At 35.7% G+C, this 25,369-nt stretch overlaps 5 protein-coding genes across 8 annotated transcripts; 4 read left to right on the top strand and 1 right to left on the bottom strand.

The window, feature by feature from the left end:
• Window positions 1-70: 70 nt before the first annotated feature.
• On the top strand, window positions 71-2,325 carry LOC111883797 (pentatricopeptide repeat-containing protein At1g08070, chloroplastic). 2 transcript variants are annotated; one of them, XM_023880118.3, is made up of 2 exons: window positions 212-382; window positions 498-2,325. In XM_023880118.3, exons 1-2 carry the CDS (start codon window positions 363-365, stop codon window positions 2,281-2,283), a joined length of 1,806 nt encoding a protein of 601 aa, XP_023735886.1. In that variant the 5' UTR covers window positions 212-362; the 3' UTR covers window positions 2,284-2,325. The 2 variants fall into 2 exon arrangements, with proteins under 2 accessions (XP_023735885.1, XP_023735886.1); XM_023880117.3 differs by having other exon boundaries at window positions 71-2,325.
• A 1,020-nt stretch (window positions 2,326-3,345) lies between these two features.
• On the top strand, window positions 3,346-4,767 carry LOC111883798 (uncharacterized). The gene is made up of 2 exons (XM_023880119.3): window positions 3,346-3,617; window positions 3,904-4,767. Exon 2 carries the CDS (start codon window positions 3,910-3,912, stop codon window positions 4,591-4,593), a length of 684 nt encoding a protein of 227 aa, XP_023735887.1. The 5' UTR covers window positions 3,346-3,617; window positions 3,904-3,909; the 3' UTR covers window positions 4,594-4,767.
• A 1,647-nt stretch (window positions 4,768-6,414) lies between these two features.
• On the top strand, window positions 6,415-7,673 carry LOC111883933 (uncharacterized). Of its 2 annotated transcripts, none has more exons than XM_023880266.3 (2): window positions 6,415-6,545; window positions 6,797-7,673. In XM_023880266.3, the coding sequence occupies exon 2, from the start codon at window positions 6,803-6,805 to the stop codon at window positions 7,481-7,483; it is 681 nt and encodes a 226-aa protein (XP_023736034.1). In that variant the 5' UTR covers window positions 6,415-6,545; window positions 6,797-6,802; the 3' UTR covers window positions 7,484-7,673. The 2 variants fall into 2 exon arrangements, with proteins under 2 accessions (XP_023736034.1, XP_023736035.1); XM_023880267.3 differs by having other exon boundaries at window positions 6,434-6,545; window positions 6,783-7,673.
• Window positions 7,674-19,932: 12,259 nt separating this feature from the next.
• On the top strand, window positions 19,933-22,194 carry LOC111883806 (deSI-like protein At4g17486). The gene is made up of 4 exons (XM_023880129.1): window positions 19,933-20,446; window positions 21,217-21,504; window positions 21,644-21,721; window positions 21,869-22,194. The coding sequence occupies exons 1-4, from the start codon at window positions 20,293-20,295 to the stop codon at window positions 22,015-22,017; spliced, it is 669 nt and encodes a 222-aa protein (XP_023735897.1). The 5' UTR covers window positions 19,933-20,292; the 3' UTR covers window positions 22,018-22,194.
• On the bottom strand, window positions 22,141-24,591 carry LOC111883805 (uncharacterized). 2 transcript variants are annotated; one of them, XM_023880127.3, is made up of 10 exons: window positions 24,458-24,591; window positions 23,899-23,983; window positions 23,706-23,820; window positions 23,551-23,587; window positions 23,364-23,433; window positions 23,173-23,277; window positions 22,951-23,101; window positions 22,798-22,877; window positions 22,600-22,693; window positions 22,141-22,374 (listed from the first exon to the last, which is right to left on the bottom strand). In XM_023880127.3, the coding sequence occupies exons 2-10, from the start codon at window positions 23,927-23,929 to the stop codon at window positions 22,290-22,292; spliced, it is 768 nt and encodes a 255-aa protein (XP_023735895.1). In that variant the 5' UTR covers window positions 23,930-23,983; window positions 24,458-24,591; the 3' UTR covers window positions 22,141-22,289. The 2 variants fall into 2 exon arrangements, with proteins under 2 accessions (XP_023735895.1, XP_023735896.1); XM_023880128.3 differs by having other exon boundaries at window positions 24,374-24,507.
• Between the last annotated feature and the right edge of the window lie 778 nt (window positions 24,592-25,369).

Raw genomic sequence — 25,369 nt, 5'->3', positions numbered from 1 at the left:
TTATAATATATAAAAACAAGTTTGACAAACTTATGTAGGACTTATGTAAAATAAACCTGGTGAAATTTTTTGTAGTTGACATTTTATAGCGAAGCACAAAACGCAATGATACTCTCTTCCTCTTCCCTTATCACTTCATCCATTACTCCACCACAAAACCACCAATCTCTGAATCTTCTTTCAAAATGCAAGAACATGGAAGAATTCAAACAAATTCATGCTCAAATGATAAAAAACGGCCTCCACAAGTCCCAGTTTGCCTTAAGCAAGATTCTCCATTTTTGTGCTATCAACAGTTATGGCGACCTTTCATACGCCCTTTCAGTATTTGACACCATTGAAGAACAGCCTGATCCGATCATATGGAACACAATTATCAGAGGTTATTCATTAAATTCATCACCGTTTTCAGCAATTGATTTTTACAAGTTCATGCTTTTATCCGATGTCGAACCAAACTCTTATACTTTTCCTTCTCTTTTGAAATCTTGTGCAAGAATCGACGGGATAAACGAAGGGAAACAGATTCATGGACATGTTTTGAAGCTTGGACTCGGTTACGATGTGTTCATCCACACCTCTTTGATTAATTTCTATTCTCAAAGTGGAGAATTGGATGATGCAAGATTAGCGTTCGAAAAAAGTCCTCTGAGAGACCCTGTTTCGTTTACAGCGTTAATCACAGGGTACATAAGTCGAGAGCGTTTCAAAGATGCTCGTAAACTGTTCGATGAAATGCCTCTTAGAGATGTAGTGTCATGGAACTCTATCATAGCTGGCCATACTAAAATCCAACGCTTCCAAGAGGCAATAGATCTGTTCAAAGAGATGCAAATCGCCAAAATCAAACCCAATGAGAGCACACTAGTGACAGTTCTTTCTGCTTGTGCTCAATCAGGTTGTCTTACAACAGGTGAACACATCAAAACTTGGATCTTTAACAATAAACTTGATTCAAACCTTCGCCTTGTGAATGCCCTAATCGATATGTACTCAAAATGCAATGAGCTACAGAAAGCTAGAAGCTTATTTGATAGCATAAACAATAAGAATATAATCACATGGAATGTTATGATAGGTGGGTATGCACATACACACCATTATAGAGAATCCATGGACCTCTTTAGAATCATGTTACAATCAAACCATAAACCTAATGAAGTCACATTGTTGACGATTCTTCCCACTTGTGCTCACATGGGTGCACTTGATCTTGGCAAATGGATCCATGCTTATATCAACAAGAACATTCCAGAATCTTCTAACCCTTCTCTTTCCACTAGTCTAATCGATATGTATGCTAAATGTGGAGACATTGAAGCTGCAAAATCAGTCTTTGAGAGTTTAAAACACAAAAGTTTAGCTTCATGGAACGCGATGATTTCAGGGTTAGCCATGCATAGACAAGCCCACAAAGCCATTGAACTTTTCAAGAAAATGGTAAATGACGGTTTCGCCCCCGATGACATAACCTTTGTTGGTGTTCTATCAGCATGTAGCCATGGCGGACTAGTCAACTCAGGTCGCCACCTTTTTCACTCCATGATCCAAGATTTCAAGATTTCACCCAAACTACAACATTACGGATGCATGATTGATCTTTTAGGTAGAGCTGGTTTGTTTGAAGAAGCCATGGATATGATCAAGAAAATGGAAGTGAACCCAGATGGTGCGATTTGGGGTTCACTTCTCGGGGCATGTACATTTTACCAAAATACCCTTTTGGGTGAATTCTTTTTCAAGAAAGTTGTAGAATTGGACCCTGAAAGTTCGGGAGCTCATGTGATGTTATCAAATCTTTATGCTGCAAATGGACAATGGGATGATGTGGCAAGAATAAGAACTAAATTTAAAGATGATGGATCAAAGAAAATTCCTGGGTGTACTTCGATTGAAATAGATGGTGTTGTTCATGAGTTTCTTGCAAGTGATAGAACACATCCCATGAGTGATCAAATCTATGCAATGTTGGAAGAAACTAATCGGGTTCTTGAAAAGAGTGGATATATTTTGGATACATCTTTAGTGCTTTATGATATGGATGATGAATGGAAGGAAGGGCAATTATGTCAACATAGTGAGAGATTAGCAATTGCTTTTGGGTTGCTTAGTACTAAGCCAGGGACAACGATTAGGATAATGAAGAATTTGCGTGTTTGTAGTAATTGTCATTCGGCTACGAAGTTGATTTCCAAGATTTTTGAGAGGGAGATTATTGCTAGGGACAGGAATAGGTTTCATCATTTCAAAAATGGGATTTGTTCTTGTATGGATCAATGGTGATGAATGATGTTCTTGAACTTGAAAGGATGTTGATTTATTTGAGTTGGGTTGTTAAAATAGTTTGGAGAATTTGTTAAGGAAACCCTTGAAGTAGTTAGTGCAAAAAGAAATCTTGATAGGGTATTTAACTCGCTTATGTAAAATGGTAGAGGTGAAATATGATTAATGATAAATATAATATAAACTTGCAAGTAAAACAAAATTAGAAGGTTATAGATTTTTATCCCTAATGAAGACTCCTAATGAGTTAAGGAGACTAGGAGAGTATTAATAAAAGGAAATAAAGTAAACTTATAAATAAATAAAATAAACACTAATTAATTTTATCAAGATTCGTAACCAAAAAACCACCAAATGCGATACTCTAAGTCCATTTCCTCCGTGTTGTTAGGTTTCAAGTATCATCCTCTCGTTTGTAAAGGCTCGTTTAAGTCCGAAGATTTTTGTTAGCTATAACAACCTTTTTCCGATGCTTGATTCATGCCTAATTCGATATTGTTGTTGAATTCTTGGATTTGGTTACATACCTTGTTACAATGGCGACTTTAGAACTCAAACTCACGTATGTCCAACTTAATTTGATAATTTGAGTAACGAAATACATGGATCTAAAAAATTTGGTTATTGCCTTATTGCGTCAATTTTTGCAATTACAACTACAATCACAGTTTTATAATTCAATATAATTTTTAATGATATTCATAATGGTAATTACACACCTAATTTATACAACTCAAAACAATTATCAACAAACAAACAAATTCAGATTATTCTAAATTTCTAATACACATGTGAAACTAACTCAATTAATAATGACAGTCAAAAACATGTTTTTGTCTTTTTGAAAAATGACAACTTACCCCCAAATGTTCCATTCTAGATTTGATCATTAAATTTCAGAGGTTTTTTTTTGGGGTTTTTTCTAAAAAGACTCTCTACTTATGTCCGAAATATCTATTTTAAAGTGTTTAATATCACTGTTTTTCAATCAAATGTCTGATTTTTATATCATAATATTGTATATAGTTCTATTTAAGTTTTGTTGAAAAGGGTCTATGGTTGAAAATGTTAATGGTCGAAATGGGAAAAAGCAATTACCACAAAACAATAAGGCGCGGACTCAAAAACGAATTAAAATTCAAATAATCGGGGCCAGAAACGACAGTGCTCCTCCACGTTAGCACACAGCCACACCTCTTCTTCTTCCGTACATAATCTGAATCCCTTCCCCAATGTATAATTCTTCCACCTACAAAAAGCTGTCCTAATCGCTCTGAATTTCTTTAACCCACATTGCGTTCTTCGTTGATTCAAGGGACATCACTGCTGTAGAGGTAAAATTCCTACGAAAAACTGCATAATTGCTTCTGCGATGTTCGATTACTACTCTGATGTATTAGTTATGTGTAAGCTTGCTTGTGAGCTTTTATAGGGTTTGTGATCTGATTTTAGGTTTTGTAATTATTTGAGTAAAACGAGATCATTACGATTCTTCTCCTGGAAGTAACTTTGGATTCAGGGTTTCGTTAATGGGTTTTTGATTTTGTCATTCCCGATTTCTTTATGTAATTAGGGCTTTTTATATGCTTCAAGTAAGTTTTCATGTCGATGTATTTACAGATAACCATGCCAAAGAAGAGACGAGATCACTCAGCGTCCACCGATAAGTCCCGGCGTTCTCCATACAAATGCAACACCAAAAACAAAAACCCATCAGAAAAAGATCAAAATCTAAAAGAATGGGAAGAAGCTAGATGCCCTGTATGTATGGAACACCCTCACAACGCCATCCTTCTCTTATGCTCTTCACACAACAACAATTGTCGCCCTTACATGTGTGACACAAGCCGTCGCCACTCCAATTGCTTCAACCAGTTCCGCAAGTTCTTTGTAACTCCTGCCACCGCCGCGGAGCCACCGTCCACCGCCACAGTCCAGGAGTCAAAAATGGTATGTCCGCTCTGTCGGGGGCAGGTAAAAGGGTGGGTGGTGGTGGAAGCCGCCCGTGAATTCATGAACGCAAAATCAAGAAGCTGCTCAAGTGGAACGTGTGAGTTTTCCGGGACGTATTCGGATCTAAGGAGGCACGCGAGGGTGGTGCACCCTCTGGTAAGACCATCGGAGGCGGATCCTGGGCGGCAGCAGGACTGGCGGCGGCTGGAAAGCGAGAGGAATCTTGGGGATTTGCTGAGTATACTTGAGTCATCAATGGAATCTTGGGGATTTTCTATGACTACAATTTTAAGACCGGGAAACGGTTCAGGCGTGGTTGAGGTGACAGTTCGGAGGCGGCTCGGGACACGGTTGTAGGGTGAGCGTTATGATGATAACGGGTCGCCCGATGGTGGTTCGGGTTTGGGCTCGGATAATTTGTTTCAGTTGAGTCGGCCAAGATCGGGTCATGATGATGAATCTTGAAAGATGTGAAATATTAATATATTGTAAAAAGATATTATCGGTTAATTGGTATAAGGTTTTGTTTAATGTCTGAAGGTTTGATTGACGGTTTATTTGTTATTTGTTTATCACATTTTGCGATTCGGTGAATGAGAAAAGGTCATTGAAAAAAATTAGGGCTAGTGTTTTATTTAAGATGAAAATGACATTTTATGATGTTTTAATTGAGTAAATTAACCACTATATACATTACGACTTTGTAATGTATTTGTTAAGGAGTACGTTTGATAGCTCTTTTGTATCTATATTTCTTGAGAATATATAATAAATTAATTTTAGTTGTGAATTAAGATTTATGGTTAAGACTTGTAATTGTGACTGTAAAAATACACTATGTAATGTGTTTATTCTTCCGAATTGACCTTACTTGTGAATTATGATTAAAACTCGAAATTATGATTAATATTTTATTAGGATAAGCATCTCTTGTTCTAAAAAAAATCTATACATGAGACTTCCATTCATTACAAGTGAAGCTCAAGAAGAATGCACACACAATCTCTTCACTTCTGGACAAAACCTAAAAACACACAATCTGATCCATGTACCCACAAATCAAGATGTTTTAGGCTTTTTCAAGACTAACTTCAAAGATCGTGAGCTTCTACTTTTTCATTTTTTTATTATTATTATTTTTAAAATCTAAAAACTCATAAAAGCTTTCAAGGAACATACCCTCAGTTGATAACTTGATATACATTTTAATTATTGGGTCATTCAGTAGTGCAATTTTAAAGTAAATAGTCATATATTTAAGTGACTCAAATTAAGTTAAAGATAATTAGGTACTATTATCTTTATTCAAACATTCAGGGTTTCTTTTTTTTTTTTTTTTTTTTTTTTTTTTTTTTTTTTTTTTTTAAATATCAGTTATAGTTACTACTACAAATGAAAATGATCCTAATAACGAGAAAGTGATACACGCATCCAAATACCCGTTAATGGTTTTTATATTATAATTTGGACATCAATTATATTTGGTGTTATGCATCCACTACATCATGTTATTTTAGATAGGGGTAGTTTGGAAAATTAACAAATAAATATCATCTTACTGGTGCAAGGAGAATTAGGGGTATTTTGGGCATTTCATATAATTAGTTTGTTATGTCAGATAGTATAAGAGGGTAGTGGATAGGGAGAGTGAGGATCGACCAATCATTTTGTGAATCTGGAATTTATTCCTTAGGAGAGTAGCTATCTCGAATCAGCTAACTTATTATTTGTTCTTGTAATCTTTTGGGTAAATTTGAGGTTATCAATAAGTATTTGAAGCTTTTGGTTGAATTGTTGTTATTGAATCTATTCTTATAAGTCCAGTTCATAACATTTGGATCGAAAAAAATTATTAGATTTGATACTACTGTTCAATTTGTAGATATGTTAATCAATACGTATTTTTAACAAATAAATTAATTTTAATAGATCCTTTTCAACAGTCACATCGAGGGAGGGTGTTGAATCGTGTCCCATTAACTCAATCTTGCAAGGAATTGTTAGAAAGGACTGAATATGACAAGTTAAACAAACATTGCTGAAATGTTGCTGAGGGCATAAAGTGTTTAAGCTACGAGATTTCAGGACTGGGGCTCAATTTATTAAACTTGCAAAACGACGCGGATCTTCTGATCCCTGGGTTTTACCCGGATTAAATCCTTCGAATGTAGTAATTTGTATTTTCTGGGTAAATTCATATAATACACACAAGTTAGTTCTTAGGGTTTTGTTTCTTCTTGAGTGATTTGTTATTGAGAGTTGAATAGATAGCATTCTTCGTTGATTCAAGGGAGATCAGTGCCGTAGAGGTAAAAATTCCCACGAAAATCTTCACATTTTACTTCTGCAATGTTCGATTACTTCTCCGATCATGTTTAAGCTTGCTTATATTTTGAATGTGAGCTTTTCTAGGGTTTGTGCTTCAATGTTTTGATCTAATTTTAGCTTTCATAATCTATTTGAAGTAAAACGATATCATTTCTGGATTCAGGGTTTCGTTAATGGAATTTTGATTTTGTCATTCCCTATTTCTTTAATGTAATTAGGGGTTTTTTTACAGAAAACAATGCCAAAGGCGAGACGAGACAACTCAGTGTCCACCGATAAGTCCCGGCATTCTCCATACAAATGCAACACCAACACCGGTCATTCAAAGCGATTAGAAAAAGATCAAAATCTGAAAGAATGGGAAGAAGCTCGATGCCCTGTATGTATGGAACACCCTCACAACGCAATCCTTCTCTTATGTTCTTCATACGACAACAATTGTCGCCCTTACATGTGTGACACAAGCCTCCGCCACTCCAATTGCTTCAACCAGTTCCGTAAGTCCTTTGAAAATCCGGCCACCACCGGTGAACCACCGTCCACCGCCACCGTCCAGGAATCAAAAGTGGTATGTCCGCTCTGTCGGGGGCATGTGAAAGGGTGGGCGGTGGTGGAAGCCGCCCGTGAGTTCATGAACACGAAATCAAGAAGCTGTACAAGTGAAACGTGTCAGTTTTCAGGGATGTATTCGGATTTAAGGAGGCACGCGAGGGTGGTGCACCCTCTGGTAAGACCATCGGAGGTTGATCCGAGGCGGCAGCAGGAGTGGCGGCGGCTGGAAGGAGAGAGCGATCTTTTGGATTTTTTGCGGACACTTGAATCAACATTGAGGGCTTATGTGGTTAGTATGTCTAGACCGGGAAACGGTTCGAGAAGGTCTCGAGCAAGGGCTCGGGACGCGGTTGTTGGTGAGAGTTAGGATGATAATGGGTTGTCCGATGGTGTTGATGATGATGATGATGATGATGACGATGATGATGAATGTTGAAAGATGTGAAATATATTGTAAAAAGACTTTATCAGGAGTTAATTGAGATGGTGTTTTGTTTCATCTTTCATGTGAACATGAATTTGGGTTTATCATATTTTGCGATTTACTGATGAGAAAATTTAGGGTAATGTCGCAAAACAAGATACAAATATGACATTTTATAATTTAGGCTAGGTAAAGAGGTTAATGTCATTTAATCCGACCAACTATCATTTTTTTGTGTGTGTATTTTAGAATTATAAAATCCATTTTTATCTATTAAAAAGGACACTGACTTATAATTGACGGTTTTCTTGATATGATTTAATTTTTTCACTAAAAAAAAATTTAAACTAAAATTCACCTCACATCACCCATTAATATCTTGTTCATCTTATAGAAAATATGTCTCACTCTTTTTACTATTCCACCAATGTCTAATCTAAGAACCTAAACACTCCCACCTACACATCTCTACCACTCTCATATATTCATATCGAAAATCATTGAATGTGCCGAGATACAATCATGAATATAAAAATTATGGTAGTCGTGATTATCTTAAAGAAGAAACATAAAAATGATGCGTATTTTTTTTACATAAAATCTTATCATGATCTTGAACTATGTATGCGAGTCAATTTGTTTTTCTTCAATGATGTTTCTTAGTTCTACAACTCTTCACGAGGTCTCCATCTACAATCTCTTGGATAAATCAATAAACAAAAATGGGTAACTACAGAGAAAAAAAGGCGTGAAAAAAATCGAGAGTACCTGTAGTGGAGAAATTGAAGGGTTCATGCGAGGCATCTAGGAAAGAAGGACATAAGAGCAGTATAACGTCCCAAAAATCACTATGTAAAAGTTTCATTTTAAAACCAATATAAACATCATTCATTCATTACAAATCCATCAAAATGTGATAATGTATAAAATAGTTATTCAAAGTATAAATCATGACATAAAATACGGAATGCTGGTGGATGTGGTGTGATCATACAGGGCCCTTCTCTTTCGAACTGGAAGTACCTAAAGTCATAAACATAAAACTGTAAGCACAAAGTTTAATAAGTTCTCCCAAAATACTCTATAACAAACATACATAACAACTCAAAACCAAATCTGGGTCTATTTCACCTCCTTCTGTATCTTTCAACTAGAACTTATATATTTCACCCACTTCGGTATCTTTTAACTGCGACTGAGTCTATTTTACCCCTACAGCTAAGCATACAATCATATCAGCAAGAACATAAAGACAACAATCACATACATGCATATCAACAAGTGTCACAAATGCACTATCATCCTATAAGCATAATCCGTTGGGCCGATAGTGTAGTAAAGAGACTCACCTAACAAATGATGATCAACTGCTATTGTTCCTACTGCCATGAATACAGAAGCTACAAACCACCTATACAACCATACAAAGTGCCACCATAGCTTCCCTTCCAAAACTATGGGTTTGACCAAAATTCAACGCAAGTCAAAAGTCAAAGTCAACGGTCAAGGTTGACCCTCCACGTCGTGGCCATCCTTGGCCATGTCGTGGCCATCAAGCGACAAAACAGACGCATTTTCCCCAGTCGCCATGTCGTGGCAATCTAGGCTACGTTGTGGGCATTGGATTTAAAGTGTCTTAATGGGTTAACACGAATCCTCTAATCCCAGAGGTTCCAAGGTCAATTTCTGAACATTATTATGATATAAATGGATAAATTTCAAACTTTATCCCTTGAGACCCACCAAGAGGTCTAGATCTCAAGCCTTAAGTCTATAAAGCATAACTATGGCATGGACTTACTCAAGAAGCACTTAATCCCTTAAGTCTCAAGCCCATTTGCTCCAGAAGAGCTTACGATAATAAAACCATCCTAAAGATTGGTGCTTTTTAGACATGCATGTCCAGTGCATGCCTTGGACTCAACTTAGGTCAAAATGGGGGGGGGGGGGGTTATGAATAAAATCTTATGTATGGCTCAAACAACCCAAAAAAGTTTTAGATCCAAATCATGAACTATTCTAAATAATCCAGAGATTCATAAAGTTGAAACCTTTATGAAATCTCATCATCCCATCTAACAAGATTAAGAAGAAAATATGACAAAATACAAGATCTAGCACTTTATAATAGAAAAGGTGGAACCTTGAACACTTACAAGGGTCCAAAATTGAGCTAGGAAGGAAGATAGGGACTCTCTTGTGGATCCTTGGCTTACTCCTTATTGATTCTTCCTTCAAGACCTCTCAAAAGCACTCAAGAAAGCTTCAACGATGGAGGAAAATGAGTTAGGGTTTCTTCTAAGTTTAAGAAGGTGGTGGAGGATGAAGGTGAGCAAACCCTAGCCTCCTCATTCCTTTAAATAGGTGCAAAACCTGAAAAATTAGGGTTTAAGACGGCAGCGACGGCCACGCCGTGGCCTTCCTTGCCACGTCGTATCGAGTTAAAAAGACCCGCAGAAGAAAGATGCCTCGCCACGTCGTGGCCATCCTTCCCACACCGGGGTGACTCCCCAAAATCAAATCTAAAATTAAAGTAAAAATACCTCAAAACTGGATGTTACAAGAACACTAGAATTTGAAGGATTCATGCAGGGCATCTAGGAAAGAAGGATGTAAGAGAAGATTACTGTGCGACAATGACGACGACGTAGAGCCGGTTGGCATCCCTGTACTCCGACGATCTTCATCGCAAATTTTGTCTATGTTGATCTTCATCGAAAAAAGAGTGTTGATTCAGTGTTTATATTCATCGAAAAATGAGTGTTGATTTATGGCACATGAGTTCGCAAAATTCATTTAATGACATGACAGAGTATCTTGCCAACTAGGTAGGGGTCTATCGATAGACCCATTCATTTTCTATAAAAGGATATTCTAAAACCTAAAAAATAAGTTAATACCCCTATGATGCAAAAAAATAACTTGATGGGTCATTTAAAATAAAAATTGATAGTTGATTAGGTTAAAATGATATTAACCCAAGGTAAAATTAGTGTTTGTAAAAGAAATTGATAAACATTAGTAGCAAAAAGTTTTAAAAAGTGAAAAATAAATAAATACATAAACAATAAAAATAGTTGAAAAAACATAAAATTACAAATTTTTTAAAATACACCATTTATTAAATATTTTTAAAACCATACAATAATTTATAAAAAAACACTCATTTGGTAAAAAAAAAAAAAAAAAAAAAAAAAAAAAAAAAAAACTCATTAATCATAGATACATTGATGGAATTATATTTTACTAGTAAAAAACTGAATATTTTATTAGAAGTATAAAAATTTAAAGCTTTAATTATTTGATAAAATATTTGGGCTAATTTAAAAAAAAAAAAAAAAAAAAAAAAAAAAAAAAAAAAACTATACTATTTAATCATTTTTTTTTTCGGTTTAACCACCTAATATTTATTTGTATTAAAAAAACCTCATATATATATTTTTTATAAATATTCCATCGTGACCGTTATTATGACTTGTAATAATGTTAAAAAAACCATAAATTTTTATTTGTTTTAAAGAAACCAACCATAAATTAATGGTTAGACTGAAATTTTGAAAAAGGATAATGACTTAGGGTAATATGTTTTTCGGTTTGTACACATTTAGTCACTAAGTTTTTTTTTTTCGTCCACATTTACCCCCTTCAACTTGTTAAACTGTACACATTTAGTCCTTATAACCGGCTACTCCAGGTTAGCCGGTAAAAATGACTTAATAGGGTAAATATATTTCTCACTTTGTACACATTTAGTCCTTAATATTTTTGTACACATTTAGTCCTTAATATTTTTTTGTTGCAAAATAAGTCATTTTTGTTTTTGTATTAAATCAATATTTATGAATGATTTCTTTAGGTTTTTCTCACGACATCTTATGTGAGATAGCCATATTGTGATGGGATATGTTGAGGTGGTCTTGCTATATGTTGTAGGCCAAGATACCTGGTGCGGGTCGGCTATAAACTATAGGCACGAAGACTCGAGAAGAGCGGTTGAGTTAAGGCGGCATGCCAACAAAACCTGGGTATTCCAGTTTGATGACTAATTGGACCTGTTGTATGTTGGTGTTCTAGTCCGATGATTGATTGGGTCAAGGTATTCCAATCTGATGAGTGTGGGTCCGTTATGCATGATAATACGTTTGTTGTATCGGGTATTTTGGGGGGAACTTACTAAATTTTGTGTTTACCCAGTTGTTTATGTTTTCAGGTTCTATCGTTAGCCGTGGGAAGGAGAATGCATGATTGTACACACTCATCAACAATATTGAGGATTCCACATTTCTTTTATCACTCTGATTTTCGATAAATGTATTTTGGAATAAACATTTTTTTCTTAATAATGGATTTATAATTATGGAGTTTTGCCTTATTTAAAAATGAAAATTTTTTATTGTGAAAACGAGACATTACACATAAGTATCCACAACCCTACACACTTCATCAATGATTGTCCTACGTAAGATGTCATGAGAAAAACCTAAAGAAAACATTTATAAGTAATGAATGTGTACAAAAACAAAAATGACTTATTTTGAAACAAAAAAATATTAAGGACTAAATGTGTACAAAATGAGAAATATATTACCCTATTAAGTCATTTTTCCCGGCTAACCTAAAGTAACCGGTCATAAGGACTGAATGTGTACGGTTTAACAAGTTGAAGGGGTAAATGTGGACGAAAAAAAACTCAGTGACCAAATGTAACGTCCCCAAAAATTACGACTAAAAATTTCTTTTAAACACATTACTAAACCATATTTATAAAAACCACATCATAAGTCATAACATAATTTTCCGGGAATTAATCCAAAACATAATCTTATTATCAGAGTAAACATTCCCAAGCTAACTGACTATGGTGTGTGCATTGCAATCCCTTCGAGCTCCTCTTTTGAAAACTTAGTACCTGAAACCAAAAACTGAAACCGTAAGCACGAAGCTTAGTGAGCTCCCCCAAACTATCACATACCATACAATACATATAAATCACATACTGGGCCTTGCCCATTGCATCGGACCGAAGTCCGGAACTGACTGGGACCTTGTCTGTAACGCCCGTGTTTCTAGGCTAGGCATTAATATTGACATAATGGTCTAGGTTAACCTTTGTAACTCATTTAGAAGAAATGAAAAGGAATTATGTGAATTTTATGTGAATTATGTGCTTTATGCTTAATTATTAGGGTTTAATTAATTAAAAATAAAAATAAGCGTCAAAATTAAAGTGTGAGATAAGCCCGATATCTTTACATAAAGTTGTAGTGGTCGAAACAAGGATTTCGGGGATATAAGGAATGCCGAAATCCGAGTTATAACGAAGAAGTTATGACCTGTCGAAGTTTCGCGACAAAACCGGCACGGTGCTGAATGTCGTAAAAAGTGAGTTTTTGATAAACTACTTTTTAGCCTTAGTAATCTAAACGAAAGTCGTAGTATTCGTTAAACCGAGAAGTTCGATGAAAAGAACGCCCAAATCTGACTTCGTATGAGGAAGTTATGATTTTTTGAAGTTTCAGTGTAGCAGTAGACAGCTAAAAACTCGAATTTTAGATCGAGCGATTTTTAGCCGACACAACCTAAACGAGAATTGAAGGTCTCGTCATTAGGAGCACAACGGTAAAAAGTCTGACGAAAACGGATGTCGGATGAAGAAGTTATGAATTTTTAACGGATTTCCTGTCCCGGTCTGTTAAAAATAATAATATAAAATTTAAAGTCAAAATTAGCCGACGAAGTCTAAACGGAAGTTGTAGATCATAATTTTAGCTACACGTGCATATAAAGAACGTCAAAAACAGAGCTCGTATGCGAAAGTTATGGATTTTAGAAGGTTTGGCGCGAAAACCGAGAAATTTCGCATAGTCACACTTTGCCACGTCACCCTCGCCTCGCATGTGACATGTGTCCTGCTAAGTCACCGAAGCTGCTGAGTCACGAAACTGCTGAGTCATCCGAGCACATGGCCCTATCCGAAGTGGTCCAATGAAGATCCGACGCGTGCCTTCTCCCTCGTGTCCGAGCCCTCGCAGAAGCCACGTGCTTCCCTCATCGGATCCGAACTTCGGTCCAATCACAGGCCGCCAGCAGCTCCTTCGCACGCGCAGCCCTCATGCGAGCCTCCCCCTATGCGAGCCTTCTCAGCCGTCGGATCAGAAGACTCCTGACCGTCCGATCAGAAGGTCTTCCCTATAAATAGAAGGCTGCGAGCCTTCCCGGGTAACTTTGGAAATTTGCCATTTTTCACCCCTTTCTTCATATTTTCTTCACCTTAACATCCCGCAAAGCCCCGGTATCGATTGTAAAGCCCGGAATACTCCACGAAGTGCCCGAGAAGCCCGAAAAATTTATCTTTTCGGTTTCGAAGCCCGACCTTTCGTAGAGCCCGGTTTCTTAATAAAACTCCCGGTTTTATTAAAAACGATCGTTTTAGGAAACGAATTGCTGCCCGATTATCATCAAATCAAGTGAGTGTATATTCACTTTCAATTTACACATAGATATGAAGTATTTACCTTAAAATACGTGTTACGTGTAAATATGTTAATTGTTTATTTGAGGTGACTGTTGTGTTGATATTCTATACAAGTTTTAAACTGTATATATATTTTTATCTACAAATATGTTGGGTAGAACATGGGTAGTTAGTTGGTGTGTGATAAAATAAAGTGATGAGAGGTATCAATGTTTAAGATGATCTAGTCATCTAACAGAGTATAGACAACGGCCACAGACTATTTTAGATAGTCCAGTGGAACGTTAGTAGACTCGTAATCGGTACATATGTTTGAACTATATGTTCATAAAGTGTTCTTGAACTATATGTTCCTTAGGTGTTTTTGAACTATGTGTTCATCCGTTAATTCTTCTTTTTGACACTATTATGTGTCGGGGTACGGGAGCGTACGGGAGTACTTTATTAGTATTTTCCCTATGCTTTTATTTTGAAGAGATTTGGAGTCTTCGTTTCTTTTGTGAAGTGATCGGACGAGCTTCATGAGTCAGTGTTTTCCTTTCCGATGCCGGATAGGGGTGAGTCTGGGGGTTCAGACCACAGCCTAGGCATTAGTTAGTGTTTTCATTTCCGATGCCGGATAGGGGTGAGTCTGGGGGTTATATACCTCACGATATTCAGACCACAACCTAGGCGTTAGTTAGTGTTTCCATTGCCGGATAGGGTGCGTCTGGGGGTTATATACCTCACGATATTCAGACCACAGCCTAGGCAAAGTTCGATGCTGGATAGGGTGCGTCTGGGGGTTATATACCTCACGATATTCAGACCACAGCCTAGGCATTGATAACTACCCCTGACTTAATTGTCTTGTGGTTCTTTCTTTTACGAACAAAGGTTCGTAGTTAAACTTAGTCCATCCATTCAATATCTTTATCAATCCTTGTTTACTGCTAGAGGATTTCTGAAGCAGTTTAGTTAGTTAGTTGTTCATATCGATTCTTTAGGTTAGATCTAGTAAGATCACTGTATAAAGTTAGTATGTGGGGATCGATGTTGTTAGTTCCTGTTGAGTAAATCTTGGTGACAATGTGACGTCGTGCCGATTATATAAATCTTGGCGACAATGTGACTTCGTGCCAATTTGACATAAATTGTTGAAGGAAAACAATGTTGTCACCCCAGTGTTTGTTTTATTTGACATAAATTGCTGAGAAAGCAATGTTGTCACCCCTAATGAAAATCCTTAGGCTAGGTTCCTTGTGATAGTTGTTTTAAGGACGTAACGTGAGGATAACGGGAATGAGTAATTGGGGTAATTTGGTTGACTGATTGATTTTTAAACATAATAAATTTATGTATTGTGGGCTGAAAACCCTATATGCTCACCAGGCTTCCAAGCCTGACCCACTCAGCTTTTTATGATTACAGGTAGTGGACCCCGAGCATAGTCGGATGATGATGATGAGTGATTTTGGATTATAGGCCATTAGTTATAAATAACTGTTGTAAGACTTATAATGTCTTGTTTATGCTTTTGATCTGTATCGGAACATGACATCTCGAGGTTTTGTTATGAAATAAAAATATATATTTCTTAAAGCAAGGTTTTGATAAATTTTTATCATGTTTGACTTTGGGAACACATTCCGCAACACTTTTAATGAAATACTCTGATTTTATTTTAAAAAGCATAAACGAAATCGGTCTTTTCTGGCCGTGAAATTGGGGATGTCACATTGTCCCCTGCATCAGACCGGTGTCCGAACTAGCTGCATCGGACCGAAGTCCGGAACTAACTGCATCGGACCAAAGTCCGGGACTGACTGATCATAGTATAGCATTAACACATATCAACTAGCATAACACATATCATCTAGCATAAACGGACTAACTAGGGCCTTGCCCGCTGCATCAGACCAAGTCCGGAAACTGACTGGGACCTTGTCCCCTGCATCGGACCGAAGTCCGGAAGCTGACTGAACATAGCATAACATAAACATATCAACTAGCATGAACACATATAATGCATACTGCATCGGGCCGTAGCCCGGAACACATAACACATAAATCCTGTCTGAGCCACAAAGGCATCAAACATACTAACTACTGCATCGGACCTAAGTCCGGAAACTACTATTAGCTAAACGGGCTGACATTGTGGCCTTAGACCCGTTCCTACTGGAAGGAAACTCACCTGAACTGCTGAGCTCTGCTGATAACCCTCTGGCTGCTAACCGACCACCTTTTGAGGCACTGCTCCTCTAGCTCTCTGAGCTACCAATATCAAAATGATACTTAGTCTGACAGTCCTTCAAAAGTCAACTAAGTCAACTCTGGTCAAAGTCAAAGTCCTGGTCACAGTCAACCTTCCAGATTGACCCTACTCGCCGATTCAACCTACTGACTAGCCGAGTTCATAAGCTCTGAAATCCCTTTCATTTGCGACTCGACTCGCCGAGTCAGACCATGACTCGCCGAGTCTATTGATTTGCGAGCCCTGACCTGTCCAACTCACTGGGTCCCCACTCAACTCACTGATCCGAGTCTTAACTCGAAGGGTTTGGGGTTTCGCGACTTGACTCGCCGAGTCCAAGAACAGACTCACCGAGTCCAAGGCAATCTTCAACAGACTCGCCGAGTTGTTCTTCTAACTCGCCGAGTCCATGCACATATTCATACAACTCGTCGAGTGCACCCATATGACTCGCCGAGTCGCTTCAGTTCTTAATCCATTCAGTGGCATTTCGAGCCATGCAGGGGCTCCAAATCATAGATCCATACCTCCAAAGTCCACTCCCCATGTAAAGTTGCAAACTTTACGTATAACTAAGGAGATCAAGGCTCAAAACACTACAAACTAGGGTTTAAGACAAAGAGGCTTAACAACCAACACAAAGACTGATGTTTTATGATTTTCTAGGCCATAATACACTTAGATCTGAAGTAGCAACTTCAGATTTGGGCTCTAACTCGAAATGATTCAAGGACATGGAATAAAAGCCCCAAAACTCATAACCAAGATAGATCTAGATGCAAAGGAGGGAAGATAACAACTTATTACCTCCAAGATGAGCACAAACTGAAATAGTTCTCGGATCTACACCTCTCCTTTGAAGCAACCCTCTTGATCTTCAAGTTCCTTTCAAAGATTCCCTCCTCCAAAGCTATTTTCCCTCAAATGATGGAAGCTCACACGAAATCTAGGATTTATAGGTTCTCTAGGATGATATAGAGGTTGAGGAAGGGACATAACATCCCTTAAATAGGGTACAACCCCCGGGATTAGGGTTTCTCTCTTCAGATCGGACTCGCCGAGTCCATTATCCGACTCGCCAACTCGGTCACTTACTCCTCGATCCGGATCCCGCTCGGACTCGTCGACTTCCTCCCTGGACTCGACGAGTTGACCCATTAACTTAGGGGTTTCTTTCATTTCTTGAACTTTCTGATTTTGGGTGTTACACCAAATGTGTAGAAATCAAAAAATATGTTACCTTTTAAGTCATTATCCCTTTTGAAAAATATTAATGTTTTTTTTCTTATAATCAACCCATCACATAACATGTAAGAGTGGTCGTGTTAAAACGTTTTATCAAAAATTGATGTTTTTCTTGAAACTTATTAAAAACTGATAGCTAAACCGAAAATTTGATAAAATATAATATTTTTATTTTCTTTTGTAATTAGTCGTAATATTTTAAAATCGAGAAATTAAATATATCCTTTTACTTTTTGTTCCTACAAATCCTTATACCAATTAAATGATGACATTTGTAACATTTAATGTTCATTTAATGAACTTTAATGATATATTCTAGTATACTAATGCAACTCATATCATCATTTAAATGGATAAAATGATTTTTAGAAAGAAAAAAATAAAAAAATATTTAATGGACAAAATTACAAAAATGGTCACTGTGGTTTGCCAAAAGTAACAAAGTTAGTCCCTATTAATTTTTTTTTTGATGCAAATGGCCCCTGTGGTTTGCAAAACTTGCACATATGACCCTTTTTACTAACACTTTCCTGTCTTAAAATGATAAGAATGATAGAAAATGAGGAGAGGAGGATTCGAACTCAAGACCTCCCTCCCACCTTCTTATTCAGCCAAAGCTCTAACCAACTAAGCTAAAGCCAAACATGTTGTATATTTCCGAAAATTAATTAATAGAGTAAATTACTGAAATCGTCCATGTGGTTTGGTCAAAATTTCACGTTTGGTCCCTAACTTTTTTTTGCACTCGGATCGTCCCTGTGGTTTGATTTTGCTACATTTTCGTCCCTTACATATATACAGTTAGGGACCAAACATGCATTTTTTTACCAAACCATAGGGACGAAAAACGCAACAAAATCAAACCATAGAGACGATCCGAGTGCAAAAAAAAAAGTTATGGACCAAACGTGCAATTTTGACCAAAACACAGGGACGATTTCAGTAATTTACTCTAATTAATATTATATAAAAATGTAAATAAGTAATAATTAAAAAATAAAAAAAAACATATTTTAAAAAAAATTAATAAAACAAAATATATTTTTGCGTATTCTAAAAAAATATTTTTTACAAAAAATTTACTTGTTTTTTTTTATGTATTTGTTTTACATAAAATATATTTTTGCTATGATCCTAAAACATATTTTTACGTTTTCATACAAAAACACATTTTTTTTTCTTTCACATAGAAAAAAAAGTTTCTTTTACGTATAAAATATGTTTTTTTTATATATATTAAAAAATACATTTGCGTATAAAATGTTTTTACGTAAAAACATTAAGAACGTGATAACATAACGTAAAAATATGTTTTAGGATCAAATCAAAACGACTTATATTTTTTTTACGTAAAGCAAACTAATGACGTTAATGTAAAAATGCGTTTTCATATAATATGTTATCACATTAACGTTTTTAAGTAAAAAATACGTTATATGGGGGAGGGACCAATCACCCATACATAAAAAAATGTCTTTAGTTTGCTTTACGTAAAAAAAAAATATTTTACGTAAAAAAAACGCATTTTTACGTAAAAAATATAAGTCGTTTTGATTTGATCCTAAAACATATTTTTACGTTATGTAATCACGTTCTGAATGTTTTTACGTAAAAACATTTTATACGAAAATATATTTTTTAAATATATAAAAACATATTTTATGCGTAAAAAAAACTTTTTTTCTATGTGAAAGAAAAAAAACGTAATTTTATATGAAAACGTAAAAATATGTTTTAGGATCAGCAATGTAATAACATAGTATACGAAAACGTATTTTTTTAAATATATAAAAAAATATTTTATGTAAAACAAATACGTAAAAAAACAAGTAAATTTTTTGTAATTTTTTTTATAATACGCTAAAAATATATTTTGTTTTATTAATTTTTTTTTAAAAAATATGTTTTTTTTTATTATTATTAATTATTTACACTTTTATATAGTATTAATTAATTTTCGGATATATACAACAAGTTTGGTTCTAACCTAGTTGGTTAGAGCTTTGGCTGAATAAGAAGATGTGAGAAGGTGTGAAGGTTCCGAGTTCGAATCTTGCTCTCCTCATTCTTATCATTTTAAGACAAAATTACAAAAATAGTCCCTATGGTTTACCTAAAATTACGAATCCAGTCCCTTTATACATGAAAAGACGAAAATACCCTTGCTAATTCAGTCCCTAACGACTGAATGCTAACGGTGTTAGTAAAAAGGGCCATATGTACAAGTTTTGCAAACCACATGGGCCATTTGCATAAAAAAAATTAATAAGGACTAACTTTGTTATTTTTGGTAAACCACAGGGACTATTTTTGTAATTTTGACTATTTAATTTCTCTTTAGAATTTTATATTTTGTAAAAAAAACATTTTCTTTCCGGTCAAAAACTCAACCCTACCTATGAAACTTTGATGATTGATCCCAATCTGTCATTTTATCAAAGGGCCCAAATGAGCTCAGCGACACAGCGAGTCCTGACTCGTTCACTTCCATGATTGATCCCACGATCCAAATTGAACTTATACAGCTTTCTGAAAATCCCTCTTCCCACTTTACCCTTTCTCCTTTTCCTTTTTCCTTTTCCCAATTCTACACTCGAAAAGAGTTCCGATCAATTTTGCCTCTTCCCCGAACAGAAAAACCAACCCTTCTCGATTGGAGTGTGTGTTTGTATCTCACAGCAAAAAGTATGATCCCAGAAACGAAAAATCGTTCATAAAGCATACGAAGCCCCTTTTCTCTTCTTTCAGAAAGATAGATCACTTTTAATTTAGAGACAAGCAAACTAAAATCAGCAAATGGGACGACACAGTACCTCATCAAACTCAACAAGCCCAGAAAGGAATTACAGCAACATGGACACACAAGTTTTCCTGAATGTATATGATCTTACCCCTATCAATTCGTACAGCATCTGGTTTGGATTTGGTATTTTTCATTCGGGTATTCAAGGTGAGCAAAAATCCAACCTGATCTAATTCCATTTTAGGCGATTTTGTATATGGTGATGTGGGTTTAGTCGACTGATTTGAAACGTTAATGGGTTTTTGTTTTAGTTCAAAGTTTTATGAGGTTTTTGGGTAGGGGTTCTTGAGCTTTACACTCATGTCTTCTTGATGAATAGAATCATTTGGGCTCTTACTTTTCTTTCGTAATTGGTTTTGTAGAATGATCTGTAACTGCAATGGGTTTATGTTTTAACTTAATGATTTATGAGGTTTTGGAGTACAGTTGTTTCTTCATCTTTAAAAGACGTGTTCTTGATGAAGTTTAATGGTGATCACGACTTAACTTTTCATGGGTGTTTATGTTCAATTCCAAATTGTACAAGTTAAATGATTTGGGTTTTCCTTGATTTGTATTTGGTGATATGGGTTTTGTAGAATATAAAACATTAATTGGACTTCTTCTTTTAATTTAATGTTTTATGAACTCTTTGTGGTTCTTGAGCCATAAAAGATGTCTTCTTGATCAGTACTAAATGAATCGAGATCTTTCAAAAATGCAAGATTCTTCATGATATAGATTTTTTTTAGGTTTTATGATAAATCAAGTTTCTTTAGTTGTAAAAGATGCTATGTAATGTTGATTGAGTTTTATTCATGAACATAGAAATGACAGATAAAAAGCTAATACTCACTCGTTTTTTCTGTATCAACTAAGATTTGCAAGTCAATTGAGATAAATGTGAAATTACCTAATTACCCTTTTATTTGTTACAGTGTATGGTATGGAATACGGATACGGGGCTCATGATTTTCCAATTAGTGGTGTGTTTGAAGTTGAACCCAAGAGTTGCCCTGGTTTTGTTTACAGATGTTCAATCCCATTAGGGCATGTAACCAAATCACCATCCGAATTTAGGGAATTTATTGAGAATGTGGCTTCAGAGTATCATGGAGACACATATCACCTCATTTCCAAAAATTGCAACCATTTTACAGATGATATTTCCCAAAGATTAACTGGCAAAAGTATCCCTGGCTGGGTCAATCGACTCGCCAGATTAGGTGCATATTTTTTTTTTTTTTTTTTTTTTTTTTTTATGATGAGGGTATTTATGTCTTTTCGCTTTTGTCCTATTCATTCATTAATCAATCCATGTCAAAGTCAAACACAGTAGTGATATTTTGGTTTTATAATGTGTAGGTGCTGTTTGCAGTTGTCTACTTCCTGAAAGCCTTCAAGTATCTGCTGTTAAACAGCTTCCTGAGTATCATAATTGTGGTATGTTTTTTATATTCTTTTTGACTTATTATGGATAAAGTATGAGAGATGAGTCCTGTCTTTTTACAAATTTGCCCTTTAATTAATTGTAAAATAGATATTTTAGAAATGTTGTAATAGTAATATTTTGATCTGATGGATTTACAGAAGAAGATGGGAACACATCTGTGTCAACAACCAATGCTCAAGAACCACCTCCTCCTACAGAAGAAGAATATGACAATGATGAGCAAGATAAACACCTCCTCCCACCACCCTACAATGATGTATCTTTTATCAAAGAGGTTGCTAGATGAAACCAAAAACCCACACTTTCTTTCATAGTAATTTGTTGAAATTTCAAGTGATTTTTTATTTTGCTCCTAAGTTTATTGTTTTGTCTATTATCACTTCCGTTTGTTGTACACAATCGAATGTACTTTTCTGTAGATTGTAAACCCAAGTATTTATAATGATTGATTGTTTGGAACCAACTTTCACACCCAAAACCAACACACATGTTTAAATGTTTGAGCAAATTATATTTCACAAAATATTCCTTTTGGTTTTGATTTTGCAATTGATGAAACTACGACTCGCACTTGAGCTCTAATTTTGAAGTTAGCCACGAACAAACTTCGTCCATCTCTTCTGGCATCGTGTAGTGGCCAAGCCTGTAAAAAAAAAAAAGTCAGTAATACTGTGTTTGACATGCATTGTATTGATACTGTACTGATATTGCGATTTATCTGAATGAGACAAATGTTGTGTTTTCTTTGTCTCATAGAAAAAGATGGGAAAAAGACTCGTTTTGGATCTCTTGTTTGTACAAAAGACGTAAATGCCCTTTTCAAACATTTTTTTATATATTTATTAGATTTGATGGAAAGGTTACATACGAGTCGTAGGTTTTGAAGGTCAAGTTTTTAAAGCCAGTTGAAGTTAATTTCTCTAATGACTTGTCACCATAACGGAAGAGAACCACATCATCAACTGAAATCACATTGCAAAAATAGAGTCAATATCTAATGCAAGAAATAGCAATGTACTTTGAAAAGTGAAATATAATAAATAAAATTAATTAAAAAAAAAAGTACCTTTTCCATGGCATAGCAAAATGGGCAAAGATGATGCTCGAGCTGCAGCTTCATCTCCTTCTACCTTGCTACTTAGGTCCCTAGCAAAGAATATCATATCACCAAATAAGGTGTTGATTGGGGAAGGATAAAGGGTAAAATGGTAAATAATACTTGGCACATGGAAGCCAGCCACTAAGGCCAATAACTGCATCCAAATGGGCTGAGTAAGCATTGTCATCCCCAAGTTTTCCATGAGCAAAGCAACTTGCAGAGTATAAAGCAGTGGCTGCACCCATACTAAACCCTCCTACTCCAAGTTTCACTGCCAAAGTGGAAGAAATAACTAGTAAGGGTATTTTGGTCATTTCAGTGGAAGAAAAAAATGGAAGCTACCATCTGGAGGCTCAGCAGAGAGGAGACTCAAAACATGTGCAGCTGAAGCATCAAGTCCATCTACATCTTGTTTTGATTCCTCAGAAAGGTCACTTACATCAAACCCTAAAATCCATCACACCAACTTTTTGATAATTTCATGCATATTTTTTTTTTAATTTTTTTTTTTTTACAAGAGCATAAAAACATACATGCATTTGAAGGAAAGCCACCAAATAATGTTAAGGGTTGAGAAGGAGATGTGGGGCATATCCATTTGATCTGCATCATATTCAGTTAAATCAATCTATGTTTTGTGTAGAAATTATAATAAAACAGGGGTAAATGATTTGTTTTTTCTTTTTTCAATAAATGTTAATAAAGGAATATTGTCCTTACATTTGGAAGAGGAAGCGTCTCCAAGAGCTGGGCCCAGCTGTCAGGAAACAGAACATAGATCTCAGTAGCTTAAGATTAAAAAAAAAAATGAAAAAGATGATAGAAAACAGAGAAAAGAAGTTGAGAATTTGAGATGATGTTAGTATTATTATTACCTTGCACCATTGTCACCAAGGCCATGCAACCAAACAATGGTTGCCAGGTGTTTGCCTTTAGGTTTTACCACGTGTGTCTGTCCAAACTCAAATGCCCTTCTAGCAGTTCTACCACCTTTCATTTTCACATTACATTTTACATAAATATAAAAGGAATTAACATAGAGAAAATGAACAAAAAAAAGAAACTAACCAGAACCAAGAGAAGGGCCTCCAAGACTCATATTAATCACCAGAGATGTAATGTAATCGACTACAGCAGCCAAAGAGAATGAAATCTGCAACAAAATACATCAGCAGTTCTGCATATTTGTACACTATACATGAAGATACTAAGAAAGTTATTAATGCTAATAGAGCCAATTTTAAACAGAAAATTCTGCCACTGACAAATTTCGTAGTTTGTCTCCAAAATTTGATCATCGCAAAAGCCAATATATATTGCAATTAATAGATAGAAAGGTATCAATGCTAATAGAGTCAATTTTAAACCTAAAACTCTAATAAATTAATATAACTTAATAGTTATATAACGGATTCCTTTCAATTTGTTAATTTCGCTGGTCACATAGCGTGATTATAGCTATAGATATAAATAATTCGACTTCATAGAGATTACGAGCTAATAACAGCGACTTTGACGATCATAATTCGCAAAAAAAACTTACAGATCTATAATATTTAGGGAGTTTTTAGATCAGTATGTATCTTATGATGATAGAAAGGATGCACCAAAGGAGCTTTTGACTTACTTTTCACGCTTTTGCGATCGCTCTTCTTCTCCCACTGTTTTTTAGCGTTGGCTTCGTATTTGATACCCCGCATGAAGGCGACTTCTGCTACCAATGGGATTATTTTAGTAAAGTTTGACATTCAGCTACCTCGAATTTTAGGTTTATTCTATTTCGGCTTCTTGGTTACTACTAAACTTTACAATATACCCATGTCATTTTTTTCTTTTACCCATTTCCTTATGACTATAGAAATTAAGGGTGGAAAACGTCCGTGTCCGTTGAAACTTAAATGGGTTGATATAGCTTGACTTTAATCAGACCTATTTAAGTATCATGTTGTGTCATGTCGAACTTGTTTATTTCCATGTCGAGTTCGTGTCAGATTGTCGGTTTAGGGTTTAAACCTTGTAAATATGTTGTGTCGTGTTAGATTGAGACACTATAGGTTGAACGAGTAGGGTGTGGAGAAGTGGGAAAAAATGAAAAAAAGGAAGAAGTAGTAGTTTGGTAGGTGGATGAGCAAAATCCACAATAAGTTTAGAGGAAGCAAGTCATACGAAAAGGGAAGTGGGCGAGTGAGATTGTGGTAGGGTGAGCATTTGGACTAGACCGGTTTTACAAAAATTGATGGACCTTGGACATGACCTGTTGAGGCTTACTAGGTCCAAGTCAGGCCAGGTTCCTAGTTCTTGGACGTAAAATTAAGCATTTGGACTGGATGGAACCGTATCAAACCTATTTTGCAGAAGTTGGTGGACCTTGGACTGGATTTGTTGATGCTTACCAGGTCCAGGTCCAGGTCCAGGTTTGATCCCTGGTACGAAGGCCCAACTGTTCACCCCTAGATTGCGGAGTATGAGATATTAATGAAAAAAAAACTAAAGTTGTTACTACTTTTTTTAAACATGAGGCCGTCCAAAGGTTGAAATA

This window comes from Lactuca sativa, chromosome 7, assembly GCF_002870075.4.
Source record: "Lactuca sativa cultivar Salinas chromosome 7, Lsat_Salinas_v11, whole genome shotgun sequence".
In the NCBI taxonomy this organism is placed as follows: domain Eukaryota; kingdom Viridiplantae; phylum Streptophyta; class Magnoliopsida; order Asterales; family Asteraceae; genus Lactuca; species Lactuca sativa.
The sequence above is the reverse complement of the archived record's forward strand: the minus strand, read 5'-3'. Positions and strand labels throughout refer to the sequence as shown.

Coding starts and splice junctions, on each gene's coding strand:
- LOC111883797 (XM_023880117.3), top strand. CDS start 106: ATGATACTCTCTTCCTCTTCCCTTATCACTTCATCCATTACTCCACCA.
- LOC111883798 (XM_023880119.3), top strand. CDS start 3,910: ATGCCAAAGAAGAGACGAGATCACTCAGCGTCCACCGATAAGTCCCGG.
- LOC111883933 (XM_023880266.3), top strand. CDS start 6,803: ATGCCAAAGGCGAGACGAGACAACTCAGTGTCCACCGATAAGTCCCGG.
- LOC111883806 (XM_023880129.1), top strand. CDS start 20,293: ATGGGACGACACAGTACCTCATCAAACTCAACAAGCCCAGAAAGGAAT. Junction 20,447..21,216: donor TTTTCATTCGGGTATTCAAG/GTGAGCAAAAAT, acceptor TATTTGTTACAG/TGTATGGTATGGAATACGGA. Junction 21,505..21,643: donor CAATCGACTCGCCAGATTAG/GTGCATATTTTT, acceptor TATAATGTGTAG/GTGCTGTTTGCAGTTGTCTA.
- LOC111883805 (XM_023880127.3), bottom strand. CDS start 23,929: ATGAGTCTTGGAGGCCCTTCTCTTGGTTCTG. Junction 23,588..23,705: donor CTTGGTGACAATGGTGCAAG/GTAATAATAATA, acceptor GTTTCCTGACAG/CTGGGCCCAGCTCTTGGAGA. Junction 22,878..22,950: donor GGCTGGCTTCCATGTGCCAA/GTATTATTTACC, acceptor ATTCTTTGCTAG/GGACCTAAGTAGCAAGGTAG.